This window comes from Plecotus auritus (genome assembly GCF_963455305.1).
Source record: "Plecotus auritus genome assembly, chromosome: 12".
In the NCBI taxonomy this organism is placed as follows: domain Eukaryota; kingdom Metazoa; phylum Chordata; class Mammalia; order Chiroptera; family Vespertilionidae; genus Plecotus; species Plecotus auritus.
This window is the reverse complement of record NC_137778.1, coordinates 24418058-24439763: the sequence shown is the minus strand read 5'-3', so window position 1 is coordinate 24439763 and position 21706 is coordinate 24418058. Positions and strand designations below refer to the sequence as shown.

The window sequence follows — 21706 nt, the reverse complement described above, 5'->3', positions numbered from 1 at the left end:
TATTTCAGAAGGAATATATGACTGAAAAGGATGTTTTTACCTAATATGGTTATAATTTTGTATAGTATAGGTGATAACATAGTTGATTTCCAAGCCAAGTTTTTTTTCTTTTTAAAAAAATCCTCACCCAAAGACATGGTTAGGGAGGGAGGGAGGATGGAGAGAGGAAGAGAGGGAGGAAGGGAGGAGTGGGAAAGAGGAACATCTTACATTGGCTCCCAACTCACACCCAGTAAAAGCCAAAAAAGTCCTGACAATGCTGTACTGAAATGGCTCTTCTTCACCATTCTGAAATATCTGCTGCTCTCCACCTAGCTCACTGTAGTGCAGCAAAATACTGCCTTCTTTCTGTTCCTTGAACACTAACCACATTCTTACTTAAAGGCTTCTGAACTGTTTGCTTCACCAGGAAAACTCTTCTATATTTCAACATGGATTATGCTTTCATCTCCTCTAGTCTTTGCTCTAAGTCAGCTGCTCAGATAGGCATTCTGTCACCACCAATTGAAAACTACTCCAGTACTCCTTACTCCAGCACTCTCCCACTTTTGGGCTTTGTGTTTTTTCTCCACAGCACTCGCTCATTCCAATACAACAACTTATTTACTTTGTTTTCTGTCTTCCCCAGCACATAAAATTGTAAGTCTCCTATGAAGGCCAGAACTTTTTTTCAGTTTTGTCCACAGTTTATCTTAGGATCTAAAACTATGACTGCACATAATATTTGTTGAATAAATGAACAGGAGTCTTTCACACCTTCTGCCTCATCTAAAATAATAAAGTTATTCTTGTGGCTAATAAAAGAAATAGTATAAAAATCACTAGAGACTCAGTGCACAAATTTGTGCATGGGTGGGGTCCAGCCGGCCTGCCCTAATCGGGGCCGGGCTGGCTGGGGGGAGGGGGCACGGGAGGATGGCCGGGGTAGGGGGACTAATTGGGGGTGGGGCCAGCCAGGGGGAGTTGCCATGGGCAGTTGGGTGGCTGGCCCCTCTTGGTCAAACTCCTGGTAGAGGAGACAATTCGCATATTAGCCTTTTATTATATAGGACTAGAGGCCCGGTGCACTAAATTCGTGCACGAGGGTGTGTGTCCCTCAGCCCAGTCTGCACCCTCTCCAATCTGGGACCCCTCGAGGGATGTCCTACCAGGATCGGGCCTAAACGGGCAGTCGGACATCCCTCTCACAATCCAGGACTACTGGTTCCCAACTGCTCACCTGCCTGCCTTCCTGATTGCCCCTAACCGCTTCTGCCTGCCAGCCTGATCACCCCCTAACCACTCCCCTGCCAGCCTGATTAATGCCTAACTGCTCCCCTGCCCCTAACTGCCCTCCCCTGCAGGCCTGGTCACCCCTAACTGCCCTCCCCTGCAGGCCTGGACCTCCTCCCAACTGCCTCCCCTGCTAGCCATCTTGTGGTGGCCATCTTGTGTACACATGGGGGCAGGATCTTTGACCACATGGGGGCAGCCATCTTGTGTGTTGGATGGTCAATCTTCATATTACTCTTTTATTAGCTAGGATAGAGGCCTGGTGCCTGGGTGGAGGCCAGTTGGTTTGCCCTGAAGGGTGTCCCGGATCAGGGTGGGGGTTCCCTTGGGGTGTGGGGCGGCCTGGGCGAGGGTCCTGTGGTGGTTTGCAGGACGGCCATGCCCCCTCGCGACCCAAGCAGAGGCCCTGGGATCTGGGATTTATTTATCTTCTATAATTGAAACTTTGTAGCCTTGAGCAGAGGCCAGGGCCGGCCAGGAAGTTTGGCTTCCTCCATTGCCAGGGAAACCCAAGCCTCCTGCTCGCTCCGTGGCCACAGCCATTTTTGTTGTGATTTATTTATCTTCTATAATTGAAACTTTGTAGCCTAGAATGGAGGCCTAGGCCGGCCAGGGTATGTGGAAAGCTTGGCTTCCTCCATCGCTGGGGGCAACTCAAACCTCCTGCTCTCTCCAGCTCCGTGGCTGCCACCATTTTTGTTGGGATTTATTTATCTTCTATAATTGAAACTTTGTAGCCTTGAGTGGAGGCCTAGGCCGGCCAGGGTGTGCGGACAGCGTGGCTTCCTCCATTACTGGGGAAACTCAAGCCTCCTGCTCACTCCGTGGCCACAGCCATCTTGGTTGGGTTAATTTCCATACTCGCTCCTGATTGGCTGGTGGGCGTGGCTTGTGGGTGTAGCGGAGTAATGGTTAATTTGCATATTCCTCTTTTATTAGATAGGCTACTTAAAACACATCTGGAGTAGTAATAAAATGAGTTACAGAATTTTAAATCTTTTTATTGTGAGATAAAGAAAGTTCCTGGGTGATGCCTTCTTTTAAGAATCCTCAATTGTATTTTATTTTCAGCAGTTTTACTATGTGTCAAGGTATATTGTCCCACCATCAGGAGGGGCATCACAGTATCAAATACAACTAGCTTTAATCCAGCAATAAGTTAGATAGCTTTATAGAGGGATATAGGATAGGAAATTCAGCATGCACAGCACCTTCAAACTCATCAGAGGGCCAAGCAACTATTTACAGGCATAGTTTCTTGGATCTCTCCCCAAATCACATAAAGGGTACTCAAGAGTTGCCAAGGACAGTTAAGGTGAAAGTGTTTCACCCCCATAAAGAGATGTGCCTTGTTTTCCTGCCAGTCTTATATTGTTCACTTTGAATAGATGTAAGGACTATAAGCCAACTCACAGTTCTCTCACTCCAGATGAAATACCACAGATGAAGTTTCATAGAAAATTTAAGATAACTAGCTCCTAGCACATATTTGTCTAAACTCAGTTTATTTCCATAAAATAGTGCCATGAGAAGGCAGACCAAAGCTAAATTTTCAGGCAGGCCTAGGTCTGCAAGAGGTCTAGGTTAAATATTAAATGTATACTCACATTGTAGATTGCAAGTCATTTATTCTCTAGGATACAAACGCTTCCTGAATCTCTACCTTGATGTCTCTCATCAATTTTGTCAAGTTCTTAACAACAATCCTTTCTAATATTTGCTTCAGCAGCATTATTTCTCATCTCTCCTTTTAGGTCTCCTACTAAATATATTAAACTTTCTTACTTTATCTTCTATTTCCTTTCTGTATTTTTTTTCATCACTTTGTCTCTCCATGTTTACTTCTGTATGTTTTCTTCTAATTTAACTACAAGTTCATTAAGTCTCTTTTCAACTGTGTCTGATCTTCCATTCAATCCATCCATCCTGTGTTCTTAATTTTGTTAACTCTATATATTCAGTTCTAGAATTTTCATTTTAAAAAGTGTTTAGTTCCCAGTTAAAATTTTCAATATTTTCTTTAATCTCATCAGTGTGGGTATTTTCAAGCGATGTCTGATAACTCCAATATCGAGAGATACTGTGACTTGTTTCTACTCTCCATTGCTTCTGCTGGATTTATTCATGCTGCCTTGCTTTTTCCTAGGTCTGTTTATTTTTTATTGTGCCCTAGTTATTGCATTTGCAATTTAAAAAAACATAAATGCCTTCAAACAGGTTTTTGTTTTTAAAATACATATACCCACTCCCACTTTTCTAGTTCTACTTTAGAGGAAAGATTGGTCCAGATCACTTAGTCTGCCATTACCAATACTGAAAATTGAATAAGAGAACTTTAAACAATATAGCAATGGAGTATATCTAATTAAAGTTACCTGGAACTCAAATATCTTAATGTACTCAATAAGGATTTTTGTGTTAACAATAAAACCAACCAAGTAAGCAACTAAAAAGCTATTTTTTTAAAAGATGACATTAAAGAATGACTGCTATTTATAAAAATCAAGATAAATTTTTTCTTCATACACTTTATTAGAAAGCTTGTACTTTAAATAAGTGAGAAGTTGGAGAAAACATTTTTTTTTTGCAACCTAGAAGTGCAACTTTCTTAAGAAATTCAATGCATTTAAATATTCTTGAAAAAATATATTTTGTAGAAAGTAATTCTGCCCTGAAATAGAATTTAATTAGTTGTAGGCCACTCCCCTTTACATCAAACCTTTTTCTTTCTAATATAATACCTGGTCACTTAAATATCTTTTGAGCATATACTGCATGTGATCACTAAGAACAATAAGATATAGCCTGGCTGGCATGGCTCGGTGGTTGAGCATCAAGCTATGAACCAGGAGGTCATGGTTTGATTCCCGGTCAGGGTACATGCCCAGGTTGTGGGCTTGATCCCCAGTGTGGGGCATGCAGGAGGCAGCAGATCAATGATTCTCTCTCATCACTGATGTTTCTATCTCTCTCTCCCTCTCCCTTTCCCTCTGAAATCAATAAAAATATATATTAAAAAAAGAAAAAGAAAAAGAAGATATAGTGTATACTCTGGAGAAATTTCCAGTTTTATAGAATAGATAAAGAGACAAAGTTTTAATGGCTGTAACAGAGGCATACACAAAATGATATGGGTACATAAGAGAAACATTATGTCAGTATGACACTGTTCTATTAGTGACATTTCCATTACTACCCAAAATCATTGTTTCCTTTAGTGATTGATGCAAGGCTAAGCAAAAAAGAAAATGCATATCACATATCAATTTATATTTTAAACTTTTAAAAACTCACCTGTGTATACATAAACATAAAGCATTGTATAGAACACCAAGGTGGGATGAAAACTTACCCCATCTGGCAGTGCCCTCCAGCACACAGCACTAACAAATTCATTTGTATCATCTTCTTTTCTGTCTTTGTCAAGAACACTTTTAACTGTATCAAACTTAAACGTTAGCAAAGTCTTAGAAAGTCCTTTATAGTACAGGTAAAGAGAGTTGTTCTCGCTTCCTAAAAAAATTAAAAAATAAACAATTTTTTAGAATGGGATAACTCAGAGTTAGGACAGCACATTCATAAGGTAATTTATACCTCAGTGTTTAAGCTACAAAACTAATGATCTTTTATGGTTAAATTTGAAACAACAGAGCATGAAACTTCTTGGGAATCATGTCAGAAAAGAATTCATAGAAAAAAATACACTTTACTAATCTAAAGAAATAATCACTGTTAAATGATATAACATTGGGAATTCTAAGGCTGAAATTACCACATGAAAATCATTTCTAAGAAAGATCTCCAGAAGAATAAAAACATTGTTAATATCGCATGAATCTTTAATTACATTTAGAATGATTTCATCTAGAGAGGAAAAAAGAAAGTTATTGCACCTGTGAAAGCAAATTTTAATAACCTACAAAACTTATTTCCCATTCCCTAATGAAGGCATTACTCTGTTAGGTAAGCAGTCTAGAAACCTACATTTTTGAGCAATCTATGAGAAGGTGAATAATTATGCAGAGACTTGCTTTGGAAGGGTTTAGGTTCACATACATGTGGAGAGAGTCAATTTTACTCAATAAAGGCCAAGTCATTTGAAGGTATTGATGAAAGTTCATTTCTTCAGGCATAAGATATATTAAGAGAGTTGAATAATATTAAATTTGATTTTTCTACTTCTGATTTAAAAATATATAAATTATCAACAATAAAAGCCCCAAAGATCAGATGAAGACTACCCAAACAGACTGCTTAACAAAGAAAACACTTTATAGGGGAAAATAAATATCAAGCTCAAGAACACAAATAGTATCTCCAAAATTAGGATATTAGCAAACATTAATATTTTCTATCTTTTACATAATATCTATAGAAATTATGTTATAATGGAGAACAACTAAAAACATATTTAAAAATATTATGCTATTTCATGTGGTCAGGATTTGCTAGTGTTCCATAGAGAAGGGAAGGACTAAAGCAGCCAAACCTGGGATTAATTATTTAATTTCATATATTCCACTATAGTGGAATAAGTATAGTTCCACTGAATGCATTTTGGTGACAGATACCTGTTAAAAAAGTTTAGGAAAATATGGTTTCACATACCACAAGCTATGTAATCGCCATTGGAAGCAAGGCCTACAAAGTTTTTTTCATTGATGTGACCCTTGAAGGAACGTAGACAGTATGGTTTCCCTACATTCCACAGCTTTAACTGGCTGTCCGTTGAGCTAACGTAAACACAAAAAGTTAGAACATATTTAAGATTTCATGGCATGAAATTCATCACTACTAATTAGAGGCACTCTAGTTTTGTGGTTAAGAATGCAGAATCTGAAACCAGACTGTTAGAATGCTCAGTATGCCAATGATTTGTTTTTGACCTTGGGAAAGTTATACAACCTCTCTGGCCTGTGTTTTTTTTCCATCAGTTAAATATGAAATATAATAATTCTTGCCCTATAAATTCTTACAAGATTTTATGAATCTTATACAATATTTTTAAAATTAAATTAATTCATTTAAAATGCTTCCAATAGTCTCTAGGCATTAATAAACATTAGTCATTGGTAACACCATACTACCACCAGAAAATGAGAAAGTTCTTTTGGGAGTTGTACTAATTTCATAGACACAATTGTTCCACTTATTTGATTTACTTTTCAACTCTTGAATTGTATTGGTATACTGAATATAAATTATATTCAAAGCTTAGTTATACCTGCAGGGGTGGAATACTGTAAATAGTTGAATGATCTATATATAATGTAGTTTATCTTACTGGAAAAAATGGATCATAACACGTATATTATTTTGTAAATTGCTTCTCCACCATTCATAAATTTGTGTTACATTGTTTTCTGTAAAATAACTAATTTCTGTATCTTTATTAATGACTACATAATGAATCATCTTTTTTTACTCTAACATTCATAGAATAGACCACCATGAGAAGTGTTTTACATATTGTATTTAAAGATTCACAACATAAGATTAGTACTATTATTTAGAGATGAGCAAACTGAGATTCAGGAGGTTGAGGACATTTCCAAGGTACCACAGCTAGTAAACAACAGAGTCAAGACTGAATATTTATTTGAGAGGCCAAATGCCATCAAACTCTTGAAATACTTCTCTATTGCTTCTCATCATTTTTCAACATAACATCTATTCTTAGGTATTTATGTTGTCTTAAATTTGATTTTTGTTCAACAGTGTTGCAGTGAATATCCCTTTATGTGTGTAAACATTTTTTAACTGGCCAATAATTCAGAGGTTGTAGCAATGTGTGTATCTTAATTTTACTTTTCAGTATTTCTAAATATACTTGTGAATAAATTTATTCTAAATATTTCTAAACTTCAAAATGTCCGAGAGAAAAACCATCTTGATTTATAAAAACTAAGAATAAAAAAATTAGTAAAAATACAAAAAATATATCCACATCAATAAGATCAACTAAGATTTCCAATATATACCATTAAATATACGGATACTTTAATTGAGACACACTAAGTGATTCAACGTTCATAAACCTGAAATTAAAGAAAAATATTTTTGTCATATTCAAATCTGAATACAATTTTAATTATTTCTTTTACTCCAAATGATATAGGACACTTTTTGACTGGTAACTACTTAATTCAGATTTGTGAACCAATGATCTATATTACTTGCCCTTGTAAAGCTCAGTTTCTACTTTCTTTTGTTCCTTCTTTGTAACTCATTTCAAATTGCCAAATTCTTATCGAGGGCAACCGGCATGAAGGTAGATATGGTGAGAAATACCAAGCAGAAATCCCTGGCATTAATAATCTCCTGAGAGATTAGAAACTAAGTGAAGAAAACAACAACAACAATATATCATTTAGCTTGAGAATAATAGATATGAAAAAGAGAGAACTAAAGAATGGGTATTTACTAGGTTAATATCAAATAAAGAGAACTATTGCCGAAGCCGGTTTGGCTCAGTGGATAGAGCGTCGGCCTGCGGACTGAAAGGTCCCAGGTTCGATTCCAGTCAGGGCATGTACCTTGGTTGCGGGCACATCCCCAGTGGGGGGTGTGCAAGAGGCAGCTGATTGATGTTTCTCTCTCATCGATGTTTCTAACTCTCTATCCCTCTCCCTTCCTCTCTGTAAAAAATCAATAAAATATATTTAAAAAAATAAATAAAAAAATAAAGAGAACTATAAAATGGATCACAGAAAGAAGGGACTGCTTCTGTTAGCAGAAAAACTTTGTCAACAATATTTTGGCAAATGAGATTTATTTATCTGGTTGACCTCTTAAAAGACAACTAAAAGCTGTACTATGACTCTCTAGGTCAGAAGCTTCTAAAAGGGTATTTGTTGGGTATAAGTATTCATAGTTGGAAAGTTCTCTTCAAAACACATATAAAACTTACTATGAAATCATAGGGAGATCAAAAACATGTAATCAAAAGTCAATCAAATGTAACAAAATAAAAACACTACAGTACTGCAATATAGATATACATAGAACAACATTAGTTGACTTAAATAAAACACTTCTCATTTTATTCCCTCAACTATGTTGTTTCTTCTTATGGAGAAGCAGTGGCTGAAATTCCATCTGAAGTTCAAATATTTAAGGGGGAGACATTAAAAATTAGTATAATCAGGATTTTATTCACAACTAACATATTAAAGTGAGTAATACAGATCAGAATATGCATGTATTTTAATTAGATGTTATAAAAAATCTTTTTAAAATTACACACACCACCACAGTGTTTATATATATATATATATATATATATATATATATATGCACACACACACACACACACACACACACACACACTAGTGACCCTGTGCACGAAATTCGTGCAGATTAAAAGGGGATTAATAAGAGGAAATAATTTAATATTGCTATTTGCCCTTTCTCTATAATAGAAGTGTCAGAGATGAAAGAAAATTAGTAAAATGTATATGAAAACCTTCCTCTAGTCAGAGTCTGGGGCACACCACGGGACCCAGAGTCAAGTCCCCACTCATTCACATGTGCCTCAAAATCACATGAGACCCAGAGCCAGCTGGCCCCGGCCCCCATTGGGCTAGATCCAGACCCGGCCAGTACCACCCTTGTCAAGCCCTGCCGGGCAGGGGGTGTAGCCTCAGGTCCCCTGGCCCAGTACCAGGATGAGGGCATGGCCTGAGGTCCCCCAGCCCAGACCAGGGCGGGGGGGCATGCCTTGAGGTCCTCCATCAAGCCACGCCAGGTGGGGAACAGGGCATGAGGTCCCCTGTCAAGCCCTGCCGAGTGGGGGATGTAGCCTGAGGTCCCCTGTCAAGCCCCTCGGGGGCGGGGGAGTGCGTAGCCTCAGGTCCCTGCTGATTGCTCGTTAAGGCTCCTTATGGGAACTTGGCCTCAGCTGTGGGTGCAGCCATCTTTGTGACAGAGTGATGGTCAATTAGCATATTCCCTCTTTATTAGATAGGATATATACAGGGTAACGTTACAAAATGGTAAAGGATGACAGAGCTGTGTTCAGTTCAACCTCTGAAAATAATAATACTCACGCAGAGACAATTTCCTCACCACTCACAAACTTTGCATAAGAAACTGCTTTTCGGTGTCCTTTAAATACCATAATTGGCTGTTTAGTGTTACGAAGATCATAGTAGTGGACACAGTGATCTAAAACAAAACAAAACAGAGAAAAAATGCAGTAAATGAAGAAATGGAAAGCAAAGCTAATTTTAATTGGTTTTGGTGTTTTGCATCAAATGTTTCACAGATAATGTCAACCTGTTAATAGCCAGAAAATGAAGGGCTATGACTCAGTTTCAAAGATAAGAAAGATATAATGGGTTTTCTTTTATGAATCTAAGAAAATATGGTTGCATTAAAAAATGTAAACATATACATATGGCAATGTCAGTGTGAAAGGGAGTTCTACTGACAGTTCCTGTGATCCTGGCTCTAGAAATAGAGAATTAAGGGTTCAAATTAACTGGAAGTTTAAAAAGAAGTCTCTAAATTTTGATGGCTTTATTAAAAAGGTAACATAAATATTTTGGGCTTCTGGCTAAACATAATGCTATATAATTTTATTTCCGACATTTGCTTTTGTAAAAACACTTTCTTGAGAGACACTACATAAAAATTATAAATACAAAATTCAGTGATTTTCACTAAATTTACCCAGTGGTGCAACCATCACCATGAAAGTTTTAGAATATTTTCCTCATCCAGTAAGATCCCTCAAGCCCATTTATCACCCACTGCCCTAGGTAATCACTATATCTACATATCCATAAATTTGCTTTTTCTGGACAATTTATATAAATGGAATCATTATAATACGTGGTTCCCTGCATGGTTTCTTACACTTCACATAATGTATTTTAATTTCTGGGCTCTCACGTTGTTCCACTGGGCAGACTACACTCTGAGTAATAAGGCTGTAGAGCTTATTTATTATTTTCTTATTTACTTGAAAGAGTTCTTCATATATTCTGAATATGTGTCCTAAATATCTTACCCCAATTAATGACTTTTTAAAATTTATTTATTTCGGGTGTTATTTGATGAACAAAAGTATTATATTTTATAATAGCCAAACTTACCCACCTTTCACTTAAAGTTTACAGTTCTTGTATCTAAAGACATTCCCTGCAACAAGATTGTGAAGATATTCTTTCTTATGTTGTCTTATAAACAGTTTATAGTTTTGCTGCTCACATTTAGGTCATTTGATCACCTGGAATTGGTTTTGTGTATTTCATGAAGTAGAATTACACTGTCATTTTCCCATACCAACTGTCTAAAAATTCCATACTTTCCAAACTCCTATGCAATATAATCTTTGTCAGGTATCTACTACTGCACCCAATAAAACTTTTTATTTACTTTTCCTTATCCTTGTTTTAAATGTGTCTCTTATAAAGAGTATAATATTGCATTCTGAACATTTTTAACTAGCTTGGTTAATCCTTACTTTTTATAGTATTTGGACCCATTAAATCCATTTCCATTTATTATAATTAGGTATATTTGAATTCCTACCTATGAGCTTATTTCTTTTTTTAATTACCCCAAGTTTTCTATGTTTCCCCACCTTCCCTTTCTTGCTTGCTTTTGGATTAGCCAAATATTGTACTCCTTCCCCCTTACCCTACTAATAGTTTGAATTTTGTACTTTGGTTCTATTATTTTAATGGTTTCCCTTGACATCGTATCATGTATTGCATACTTTCCAAATGTTTGTAGTGATTACTCAATTTTAGTAACAGTTGAGTAAAAGATGCCTAACTTTAAAAAATATCTCTGCACTTAATATAAATATAAAATTTCTTGTGAAGCTCATTTTTTAAAAGATCTAGCTAGAGAGCTAATTACAGGCTGGAAGGCAAGACAGACATAAATAGCTGAGAGATTTATTGGGTGCTTCAAAGTTGTTTTTAAATTCTAGCACTCTAAAAAATATATTTTATTAATTACAAAGGAATAGAATAATTTGTTTCGTGAATACCAGCTTTATGCTCGCCACTTCCATTTAAGTCTACTCAAATTACATGGTAACTTGAAAATAAAATGCCCTTCACAGTCATACAAACCTCATTATCTATGTAGTATAGATAACTGAAACACATGTTCATGAATGTTGTGACATTAATCAAGATTTATTAAATATTCAGACATTCAATTCATTTAAATGTGAAGGAAAAGACATCATCTCCACTGGCAACTGCTGTATACTAGTAAAAGACAAGGCAGATTTATAAACTTAACACATCGAAAATGCTTCCCATTACTTAGATAAGACAGGAAAATATAGTAAAAGTCACCCTGAGCAATTACGTATCTACCTTACTCAAGTTTCTTCATGTTAACTCTATATCGTGAATTAAATTATGTGTCATAGATCCTTAAACTAAACACCAGGTTTTCAACCTGAAAGGATCTAATTATATATTGGTGACAGGGATGTTGGGAGAACAAGGAGGAGAGTAGAAGGTAGTCCATAAACTGACTTTAGAGGTCTAAAATATTCTAAATTTGTGTATGTTTTGTATAGTGTAGATGTTCATCTTTTAGAATGCACCCTGATTTAAAATCATATATATTTCTAAATAAAAAAAAAATACTTATTGGCCTCCTCCTCAAGAAATGCTATGTATTTATGGAAAGACACCTGTAAAATTATTAACAGTAGTACCTTTGAGAAAGTAGTTTAATAATTGATCAAGGAGAATTTAAACTTTGTAACAAATGAAAGTTGAGAATGAGGACATAATCTTATACTATTTAATTAAATATAAACAATTTCAAATGTAGATAATATTTTTAAGCCACAAATGTAAGATAGCCCAGATAGCTTTACTGAGAATCAAGAAAAACCTTTATAAAAATTATTTTGACTGAATATGTTCAAAAATAAACAACATGAGTAACATATAAGGAATATTGAAGCTGATCATGAAAGACCTAGAACAGAAAGCAATATAATCTGTACTTATTCTTTAGGCAATGAGAATCTTCCAAAAAGCGTTCAAGTAAGGGAAATAAATTAATAAATCCTCCCAAACCCTTATAAGGTTTTTTGTTTTTTTCTTTTGAAGACTAAGAATCATCAAATGCCAAATCACAACTAGAAAGTATAGAAAATGGGAAAATAAATGGTGCTTATGTATGTGACCTGATTAGTGAGAATAACAGAGTTCACAGTAACCAAAGCTAAAAATGTTTACTGATAACACAGTTAAATAGAATATTTCAGAATTCCTGTTTATTTGTTCTAGGAACATTATTTTGTCCCAGTGAATATGCTGTTAACATAAATGCCACTTCTGAAACAGAGTAATACTAATTTTATCTTTGACTTATATCACTAATTTGGGGAGGGGAGAACTATTATTATTTCAAAGAAAATAATCTTAAAAACACCCATATTTCCTATCTGTTATACTAATTATAATTTTAAAAATTATAAGATGCTTCAAGTTAGCATGCAAGCAACTCTAATATCTTATTAAAGCCACAGATTGCAAGTAGTTTTATTTATTTTAGTCTTACAATGCTCTCCCAAATGGGCTTTAGAGAAGATAAACTGGAGGAAAAAATGGTTTTCTATCTTTTTCTACACAATAAGAATATGTCCTTGCCAGGCTGATGTGCCTCAGTGGTTGAGTGTCAACCTATGAACCAGGAGGTCACAGGGTTCAATTCCCTGTCAGGCACATGATTGGATTGCAGGCTCAATCCCCAGTAGAAGGTGTGCAGGAGGCAGCCAATCAATGATTCTCTCATTATTGATGTTTCTGTCTCTCTCTTCCTCTCTCTTCCTCTCTGAAATCAGTAAAAATATTTTTTAAATGTCCTTGTTAAACAAATAACAGCCCTGACTGGTTTGGCTCAGTGGATAGAGCATCGGCCTGCAGACTTAAAGGTCCCAGGTTTGATTCCGGTCAAGGGCATGTACCTTGGTTGCAGGCACATCCCTGGTAGGAAGTGTGTGGGAGGCAGCTGATTGATGTTTCTCTCTCATCGATGTTTCTAACTCTCTTTCCCTCTCCCTTCCTCTCTGTAAAAAAATCAATAAAATATATTAATAAAAATAAAAAATAAACAGATAACAGACACTTAATAAAGACCTTTACCCTTATGTTGAAAATATTATCCTCTCTTTTTGTAAAAGCATGTTCTGAATAATCTCAGGGCTTAGGAATAGATGTTACATGGCTTATAAAGCCTTTTTCTCAATATTAATCACAAAAAGGTACTTTAACCTATTATTTTCAAGGGGACCATGACTGAGGATTTGATTTTAACAGAAATGTTTGTAAGTTTCTAGTCCATCTTGAGAAACTTTTCAAGGTGTAAGCTCCAGTAAAAAGAAAAAAAAATCAACAAAAAAGATAAACTAGACATCATTTTATATTATGATAAAAGATGAAAGAGCCAAATATGAAGTAAAAGCAGAGAGAAATGAATTCATTGTATAAAATCAAAGTATAAGATCTAAATGATGGTATAAATAGGCAGGAAAGTCTAGCACAATGCATCACTACCCAAGTAGGATACACAGTGTCCTTGCAATAGGAAGTCAAATTATAATTGGTGGGTAGCTCATATACTAATTATCTATTTCTCATAACTCCAAAAGCAATGTTTAACAATGTATAACCCATTCCTAATGTCAAATACTTCATTACAAATGGTATTTAATAAGCAATCTTGTGAATATGATTCTTGTACTGCTCTCAGTGGTAAAATAAATGATACAGCTAGAGAGAATGATGTTTTACAGTTTGAAAAGAAACATTTAGATAATAGTCTGCATTTTAAAAAATATTTCAATTCTAAATAAGATGATTCAACAAGAGTCACTGTTTTCTAGTAGTAAAGATTTTTCTTATGATTAAAGGTATTTCAGTAAGTGAAAGGGACAATTAAAGGCAGTGAGTAAAGTAAGACCTACTGGTTTCATTAATGCCTGTTCTGATATTAACCTATTTTATTGCCAAAAAGTAAGTCTTTAATTCATATCAAACCTCACTGTGCTGGCGAGGGCCAATGACACCCAGCATCCATTCCCACCACCTTATGCTATTTTTAGCTTATGGAAGATGGAAAGTTAAAAACTATATTGCTCAGATCCCCTTGCAGTTATGCTCCTGGATGTGACTTAGGCTCCACCAATGGGATGCATTTACTAGTATGTAAGATTTGAAAGGTAGAGATTTTGTGGTCATTCTGCTTTGGATATTTCTGTTGCAAGCATCATTGTAAAGATGTGGAGGTTCTCTGTTGAAATGTTCCAGTGTCTAGTCTCTATCTCTGTGGCAGATATACTGAAAGATTTCTGAGCCCTTGATTACAGCAAGGGCATTTTGATTTCAATAGTTCTAATGGCTGAGAAAGAAATAACAGTTCTCTTAGCCTATCGGTACTCGTGGTGAGCTAAGAGTCATTACAAAAGGTTCAGCCTACACATCTCCAACCCTTCCAACAAGTAAGAACGTATGTGGTGTTCTGGCCTGAAGCACCTTCCATCCATACATACCCCTACCTACACATACAAATACACCTAAGAAACTGACAGATTTTTAACTAGACTGACCAAGAAAAAAGAAAGAAGACACAAATGATCAGTCAGGAATAAAGGAAGTGACATTAACTGACACTATGGAAATTAAAAGAATTACAACAGAATGTTATAAATCACTTTATGACAACAATTTTAAAAATTACGTTTAAAAATCCCTAGAAAGATAATAACTATTAAAACCAACTTCAAAAAGAAATAAAAAATCTAAATAGACTTACAGGCAGTAAAGAAATTGAATTCGAAATGTAAAATCTTCCACAAAGGAAAGTCCAAGTCTAGATGGTTTCACTGATAAAGTCTATAAAGGTGAAATAATACCTATCCTTCACAAACTCATTCAGTAAACAAAGGAAGAAACACTTCCTAACTCATTCTCTGAGGCCATTAGTACTTTGCTATCAAAGCCAGAAAACAGCATAAAAAAAGAAGGCTACAGCAAACCAAATCCAGTAACCTATAAATAGGATCTTAGACTATGGCCAAGAGAGATTTTTCCCCAAAAAGGAAGGGTGGTGGAAGGAAGGAAGGAAGGAAGGAAGGAAGGAAGGAAGGAAGGAAGGAAGGAAGGAAGGAAGGAAGGAAGGAAAGAAAGGAGGGAGGGAGGGAGGGAGGGAGGGAGGGAGGGAGGGAGGGAGGGAGGGAGGGAGGGAGCCATATTCTTACAATAAAGGACATAAACCACAAGATCATCTTACTAGAGGCAGGAAAAAGCATTTCACAAAATCCAACACTCATTCATAATAAATACTCTTAGCAAACTAGTAATATGTGGAAACTTACTCAGTTGATAAAGGGTGTCTACAAAACACCTACAGCTAATATCACACTTAACTGTGAAGAAGTAAATGCTTTCTTTCTCCCTAAGAAAAGGAAGTCCCTTCTGCTACTTCATTCAACATCTCACCTAAGTTTTTAGCTCATACAATAAAGCAAAAAGGCATTAACATAGTAAAGAAAGAAGTAACAGTGTTTTAGTTCACAGATACTATCCTAAATGTAGAAAATCTGAAGTAATGCACAATAAAACTATGAGAAAATACAAAAGTAGCAAGATTGCAGGATGCAAAATCAATATACCAAAACTGATTGCATACATTAGCAACAAAAAAATCTACAAATTAAATTAAGAAAACAATTCTATTCACAAAGAATTAAAAGCACTAAAATACTTAAAAATAAATTTAACAAGAGAAGTTCAAGACTTGTATACTGAAAATAGTAAAATACTGATATTAAAAATGGTTAAGAGAATTACAGATCAATTATTGATATAGATGTAAAAATATCAGCAATGAAATGTAAAAATTTATCAAAAGAATTCCACATTAAGCTCAAGAAACAAACAGAACTGAATATCAGAAAATGTATAAGCATAATTCATTACGTCAACAAATTAAACCAAATGATTATAACAATTGATGCTGAAAAGGTACTTGATAAAGTACTAAAGTTGCTCCAAAAACTAATTAATTTTTAATTAATTATTAAATTAATTAATTAATTTTAATTAATTATTAAAATAATTAGAATTTAGTAAGACTATTTTCCAAAATTAGATATCCAAAATAGCAAAATAATAATGTGCATTCAACTAAATAGAAGTGGGAAGTAATTATCACTAGTATGATATAATACTGCCTTGTAAGAAGAGAATGCAATAAATCATTGGAAAATAAAAAATACAAACATCACTTCTGGCCACTATCAACTATAAATAGGTAACCGAAAAGATTCTATTAAAAGCATCAAACAGACTGTCAAATTACAGCGGTAAGGTTAGGGAGAGGTGGGGGAAATAAGAGATCAACTGAAGGACTTGTATGCATGCATATAAGAGTAACCAACGGATGCAAAACATTGGGGGGTGAGGGCATGTATGGGAGTGGGGTGGGGGTGGGGGGCAATGGTAAGATATGTACACATATAATACCTTACTAAAAATTTGAAAAAAAAAACAAAACTACTAGATTTAATAAGATAAATATACAAAGCGCCTTTATATGATACAAATATCCAAATACCAACAATTTTTATGTACTCTTAGCAAACAGTACCTAAAATAAGGAATGAAAAATATTTTATTTAAAATAATAACAAAATTATAATATACTTAGGGAAAAAATAACCAGACAGACCAAGGGCCTAAATGAAGTATAAAATTTTACTTTAGAAAAATATCTCATATAAATAATGTAGGAAGATATACTACCTTAATAATGTCAATGTTTCCAAAATTAACAAATAAATATGATGTAATTAAGATGGGAATCCCAAAAGGATTTATGTAGATTTAAAATATATATATATCTTAAAGCTTACATGGAAAAGTAAGTGCAAAAATTAACTATGAAATACATGAAAATTTAAACCAGTGGGGACAAAACTGCCTGCCAGATAGCTGAAGCCAGATAGCTAAAAGTAGGTTTCCCTTTTCCAGAAAGGAGAACTTTTGAAGATGCTCATATCTGGCATTTGTATATGTTCAAAATTGACAATTATGTCTATTCTTAAATGATGGCCAATGGTATATTTATAAAATAGAACATTAAAATTCAATAAACTATTTTAACTTAATAAAATTCTAATAATTAAACAATGATTGAATTCCATACTATTAGAGCTTTACACATAGCATTTTTCTTTCATAATCCTCATAAGAGGCCCAAAAGGCTAGCTCTATTTTAAGAATAAGGAGCTTAGGGAGAGAAGTAAATCAACATGTTTAAGACCACATATCAATCAGTAACAAAACAGAAATTTAAAAGAGGAAGAAGTTCAATTGGAAAAATGAATAACTCTTAATAAAGAAAAAAAATTCTATATAATAAAAATAGGGAATTCTACCCACACATAGATGTTATCCTTCTTGAATTTAACTATGAAATTATATCAGTATCCAAGTGAATTAATAAGTTGAAATAAGGAAAAGGTGTAATGACAAATTAAGATTTAAACTGTGGTTTTCTCTTTTAAAAAGCGGTAACTGTGCTCATTGTGATATGGTGTTAGCTAATCTTAAAAAACAAACAAACTGATATTATCATTAAAAAAAGAGCCAAGGAAATTTCACAATGCAAAAATTAATCTACAGATGTTTACTCTTTTTTTAAAAAATATATTTTATTGATTTTTTACAGAGAGGAAGGGAGAGGAAGAGAGAGCTAGAAACATCGATGAGATAGAAACATCGATCAGTTGCCTCCTGCACACCCCCTACTGGGGATGTGCCCGCAACCAAGGTACATGCCCTTGACCAGAATCGAACCTGGGACCCTTCTACCCACTGAGCCAAACCGGTTAGGGCAGATGTTTACTCTTTCAATAAATATTCAAGGGAAGAAAACAGATATAGAAGACAAAGTAATTAATAGTGACCCCTATGATTAACCTGCCAAACCCACAACATTCTGAAAATGAAAGAAGAACTTACTAGTAATAATAAACATATTGGTACAAGTATAAACTTGCACTACCCCAGGCAAAGAGACATTCCATCACCCTAGTTAAAAAAAAATACTTTAGGAGACACCAAGATGGCGGCATAGGTAAACACCTGAAATTACTGCCTCGTACAACCACTTTAAAACTACAAAAAAAGTCAAAACGGACATCATCCAAACCACAGGAAGGCTGGCTAAGTGGAAATTCTACAACTAGAAGGGAAGAGAAAAGCACACTGAGACTCACAGGAGCTGCGGAAGTAAAGTGCAGAGGTATGGAGGCGCGCTCGTGGAGAGGGCTGGTAACTGAGTACACAACTGGCTTTTTCAATCTGCAGAGAGACACAAGCTCCCGACCGCTCTGAACCCCAGTTCCGGACAATACTCTGGGGACCCAACTCATATGGGGAGAAATTGGACTGTCTGGCAGTGGACGCAACTCGAGGGTGGCTTTCTCTCACAGGTGCTTGCAGCGATTACCAAGGGACATTGAGACCCAGGGGCCTCTTAGGGCAGGACTGACATGAAGCCATTGCTGTTTGCTCTGCCCTGAGACTCCGCCCCATCCAAGCTGTGCACAGAGGCTTTTGCATATGAATGGCCTGGTCCTTTGAATTCTAAACTTACCTAACAAACTGCAGCTGAGTCAGAGAGACCCAGAACATCCAAAAGAAGGCCCAAGGCCCCACAGCAGCTTGCACTGCTTCACAGCTGGGCCTCATCTGGGCACCTCCAAACCCCAAACAAAGAAGAGGAATCTGCAGATCTCTCTGTAGCTCCTGCTGGGTGGCCTCAGGCAGAGGCTAAATTAGCACCTCCTTGGAAATCCAAGAGCCAGTGTACCCAGGGATCAGAGTAGGATGATCCAGATTACAACTCCTCAGATCCATAAGGAACACACTCAGGGGGCAGACTCAGTGAGCACCAAAGCCCCACTGAAGCAAGTCTTGCCTCATAAGGGTGTCTCCAGCACAGAAGTTCTCCCATCATAGACACAGCTGATCCTCACAGCCAATTGGCCTGAAGGTCAATTCCCCCCAGTGATACCAACAATAATCAAGACTTAACTACAACAAGGCTGTGCATACAGCCCACAAAGGGGTGCACCAAGAGTGTCCACCTCAGGTAATTGGGGAGTCTGAGCCACTGGGCGCTATAGGACACCTAGCACACAAAGCCACTCTATCAACACAGGGAAGCAGCCAAAATGCGGAGACAAAGAAACAGGTCACAAATAAAAGAAACAGAGGAAAGCAAACTACTGGATATAGAGTTCAAAACCACGGTTATAAGGTTTTTCAAGAATTTTCTAGAAAAGGCCTATAAATTTAGTGAGCCCCTCGAGGATATGAAAAAGGACCAACTAAAAATTAAGCATACACTGACTGAAATAAAGAATAATATACAGAGACCTAACAGCAGACTAGAGGATCGCAAGAATCAAGTCAAAGATTTGAAATACAAAGAAGCGAAAAAACACCCAACTGGAAAAGCAAAAAGAAAAAAGAATCCAAAAATATGAACATAGTGTAAGGAGCCTCTGGGACAACTTCAAGTGTACCAACATCCGAATTATGGGGGTGCCAGAAAAAGAGAAAGAGCAAGATACTGAAAACCTATTTGAAGAAAAAATGACAGAAAACTTCCCCCACCTGGTGAAAGAAATAGACTTACAAGTCCAGGAAGCAGAGAGAACCCCAAACAAAAGGAATCCGAAGAGGACCACACCGAGACACATCATAATTAAAATGCCAAGAGCAAAAGACAAAGAGAGAATATTAAAAGCAGCAAGAGAAAGACAGGTACCTACAAGGGAGCACACATACAATTGTCAGCTGATTTCTCAACAGAAACTATGCAGACCAGACCGGGAGTGGCAAGAAATATTCAAAGTGACGAACAGCAAGAACCTACAACCAAGATTACTTTACCCAGCAAAGCTATCATTCAGAATTGAAGGTCAGATAAAGAGCTTCACAGATAAGAAAAAGCTAAAGGAGTTCATCACCGCCAAACCAGTATTATATGAAATGCTGAAAGGTATTCTTTAAGAAGAGGAAGAAGAAGAAAGAACAAATACATATCTATCAACAAGTGAATCTAAAAATCCAGTGAATAAGAAATCTGATGAACAGAATAATCTGGTGAATTTAATAGAATCAGGGGCATAGAAAGGGAGTGGACTGACAATCCTTGGGGAGAAAGGGATGTGGGGGATTCGGGAAGAGACTGGACAAAAACCATACACCTATGGATGAGGACAGTGGGGGGGCGGGGGGGGGCCGGTAAGGACATTGGTTGGGGTGGGAACCAGGTGGAGGGGAGCTATGGGGGAAAAAAAAAGAGGAACAACTGTAATAACCTAAACAATAAAGATTTAAAATATAATAAAAATACTTTAGCAAAACATTCTTTGCTATTATTAAAATAGCAAACATTTTTATGAGTATTTACTATGTTAGCAAGCACTCCAAGATACAAGACTTTAAGTTAGATTTATTCACTGTCCCTATATAGGTAATTTGTACATAGTAGACACTCAATAAGTAACTGTTGAACTAATTAATTGGTTTCCTATAAGAAAAAATATTCAATATACAATATACAATATAACTGAGTGGTTTAAACATCATTATGAAGGTATAGCAACAAATGAGTAATGATGGCATAATGCATACTTCTAATTTAGAGTTTAACAATGAAAACACAATTTAAACCTACAAAGGAAGTTTCTCATTTTTAAAACGCCCTTTTATCTTAGACATGATACTCAACCAACATCAAAAGAAGACAAATCTGCTTGTATTTCTTACCTGCACAGCCGAAAGCCAAATGGTATCTAGAAGAGGGGCTAAATTTAACACAGCACACATTAGCCTTTGCCTCAATGCTTGCCACTGAATTGTCTAGGTTGGTAGACCACAGCTTCACTAAGAATAAAGGAAAATAAAAACAAACAAAAAATAAATAATCATTAGCAAATGCTTCTGTAACCTAGAAACAGCTGTGTGTTTTTTTTAGTTAATCTAAAGTAATCTGATTTACTGGGACCAAAAATTTTAAACAACTTAATAATAGAACAGTATATTGAACGTAGAATTAGAACGTAGAATAGAACGTATAATAGAACGTAGAATTTTTGCCTTGAAACATGATTAACTGTACTCAAATATTTTAGAATACACTGGAAATTTAATATAATTCAGAATGCAAAGATGTCTAAATGCATCAGAAAAAAAATTTCCTTCAATGGTATATATAAAGGAATTGGTTACAAAAATGTCACTATGTGGCATGTATCCAGAAAATATAATAATGAAGATGTAGTATATCTCTTTTTCTTTCATTCCAAAAGAGATATAGATTTTTGGAGTTCAGTTATTTTTGGAACAACCCGTAATCACAAAAGATT

At 35.7% G+C, this 21706-nt stretch overlaps 1 protein-coding gene across 3 annotated transcripts in view; it reads right to left on the bottom strand.

Moving 5' to 3' along the window:
- Positions 1-21706, bottom strand: part of COP1 (COP1 E3 ubiquitin ligase) — a 114369-nt gene that overhangs the window by 23741 nt on the left and 68922 nt on the right. For all 3 annotated transcript variants that reach the window (XM_080649242.1, XM_080649244.1, XM_080649243.1), the window contains exons 15-18: positions 21108-21224; positions 9321-9438; positions 5881-6005; positions 4625-4785 (exon numbers count right to left, since the gene is read on the bottom strand). In XM_080649242.1, coding sequence (XP_080505368.1) covers positions 4625-4785; positions 5881-6005; positions 9321-9438; positions 21108-21224 — 521 coding nt within the window. The remainder of the gene's footprint in view (positions 1-4624; positions 4786-5880; positions 6006-9320; positions 9439-21107; positions 21225-21706) is intronic.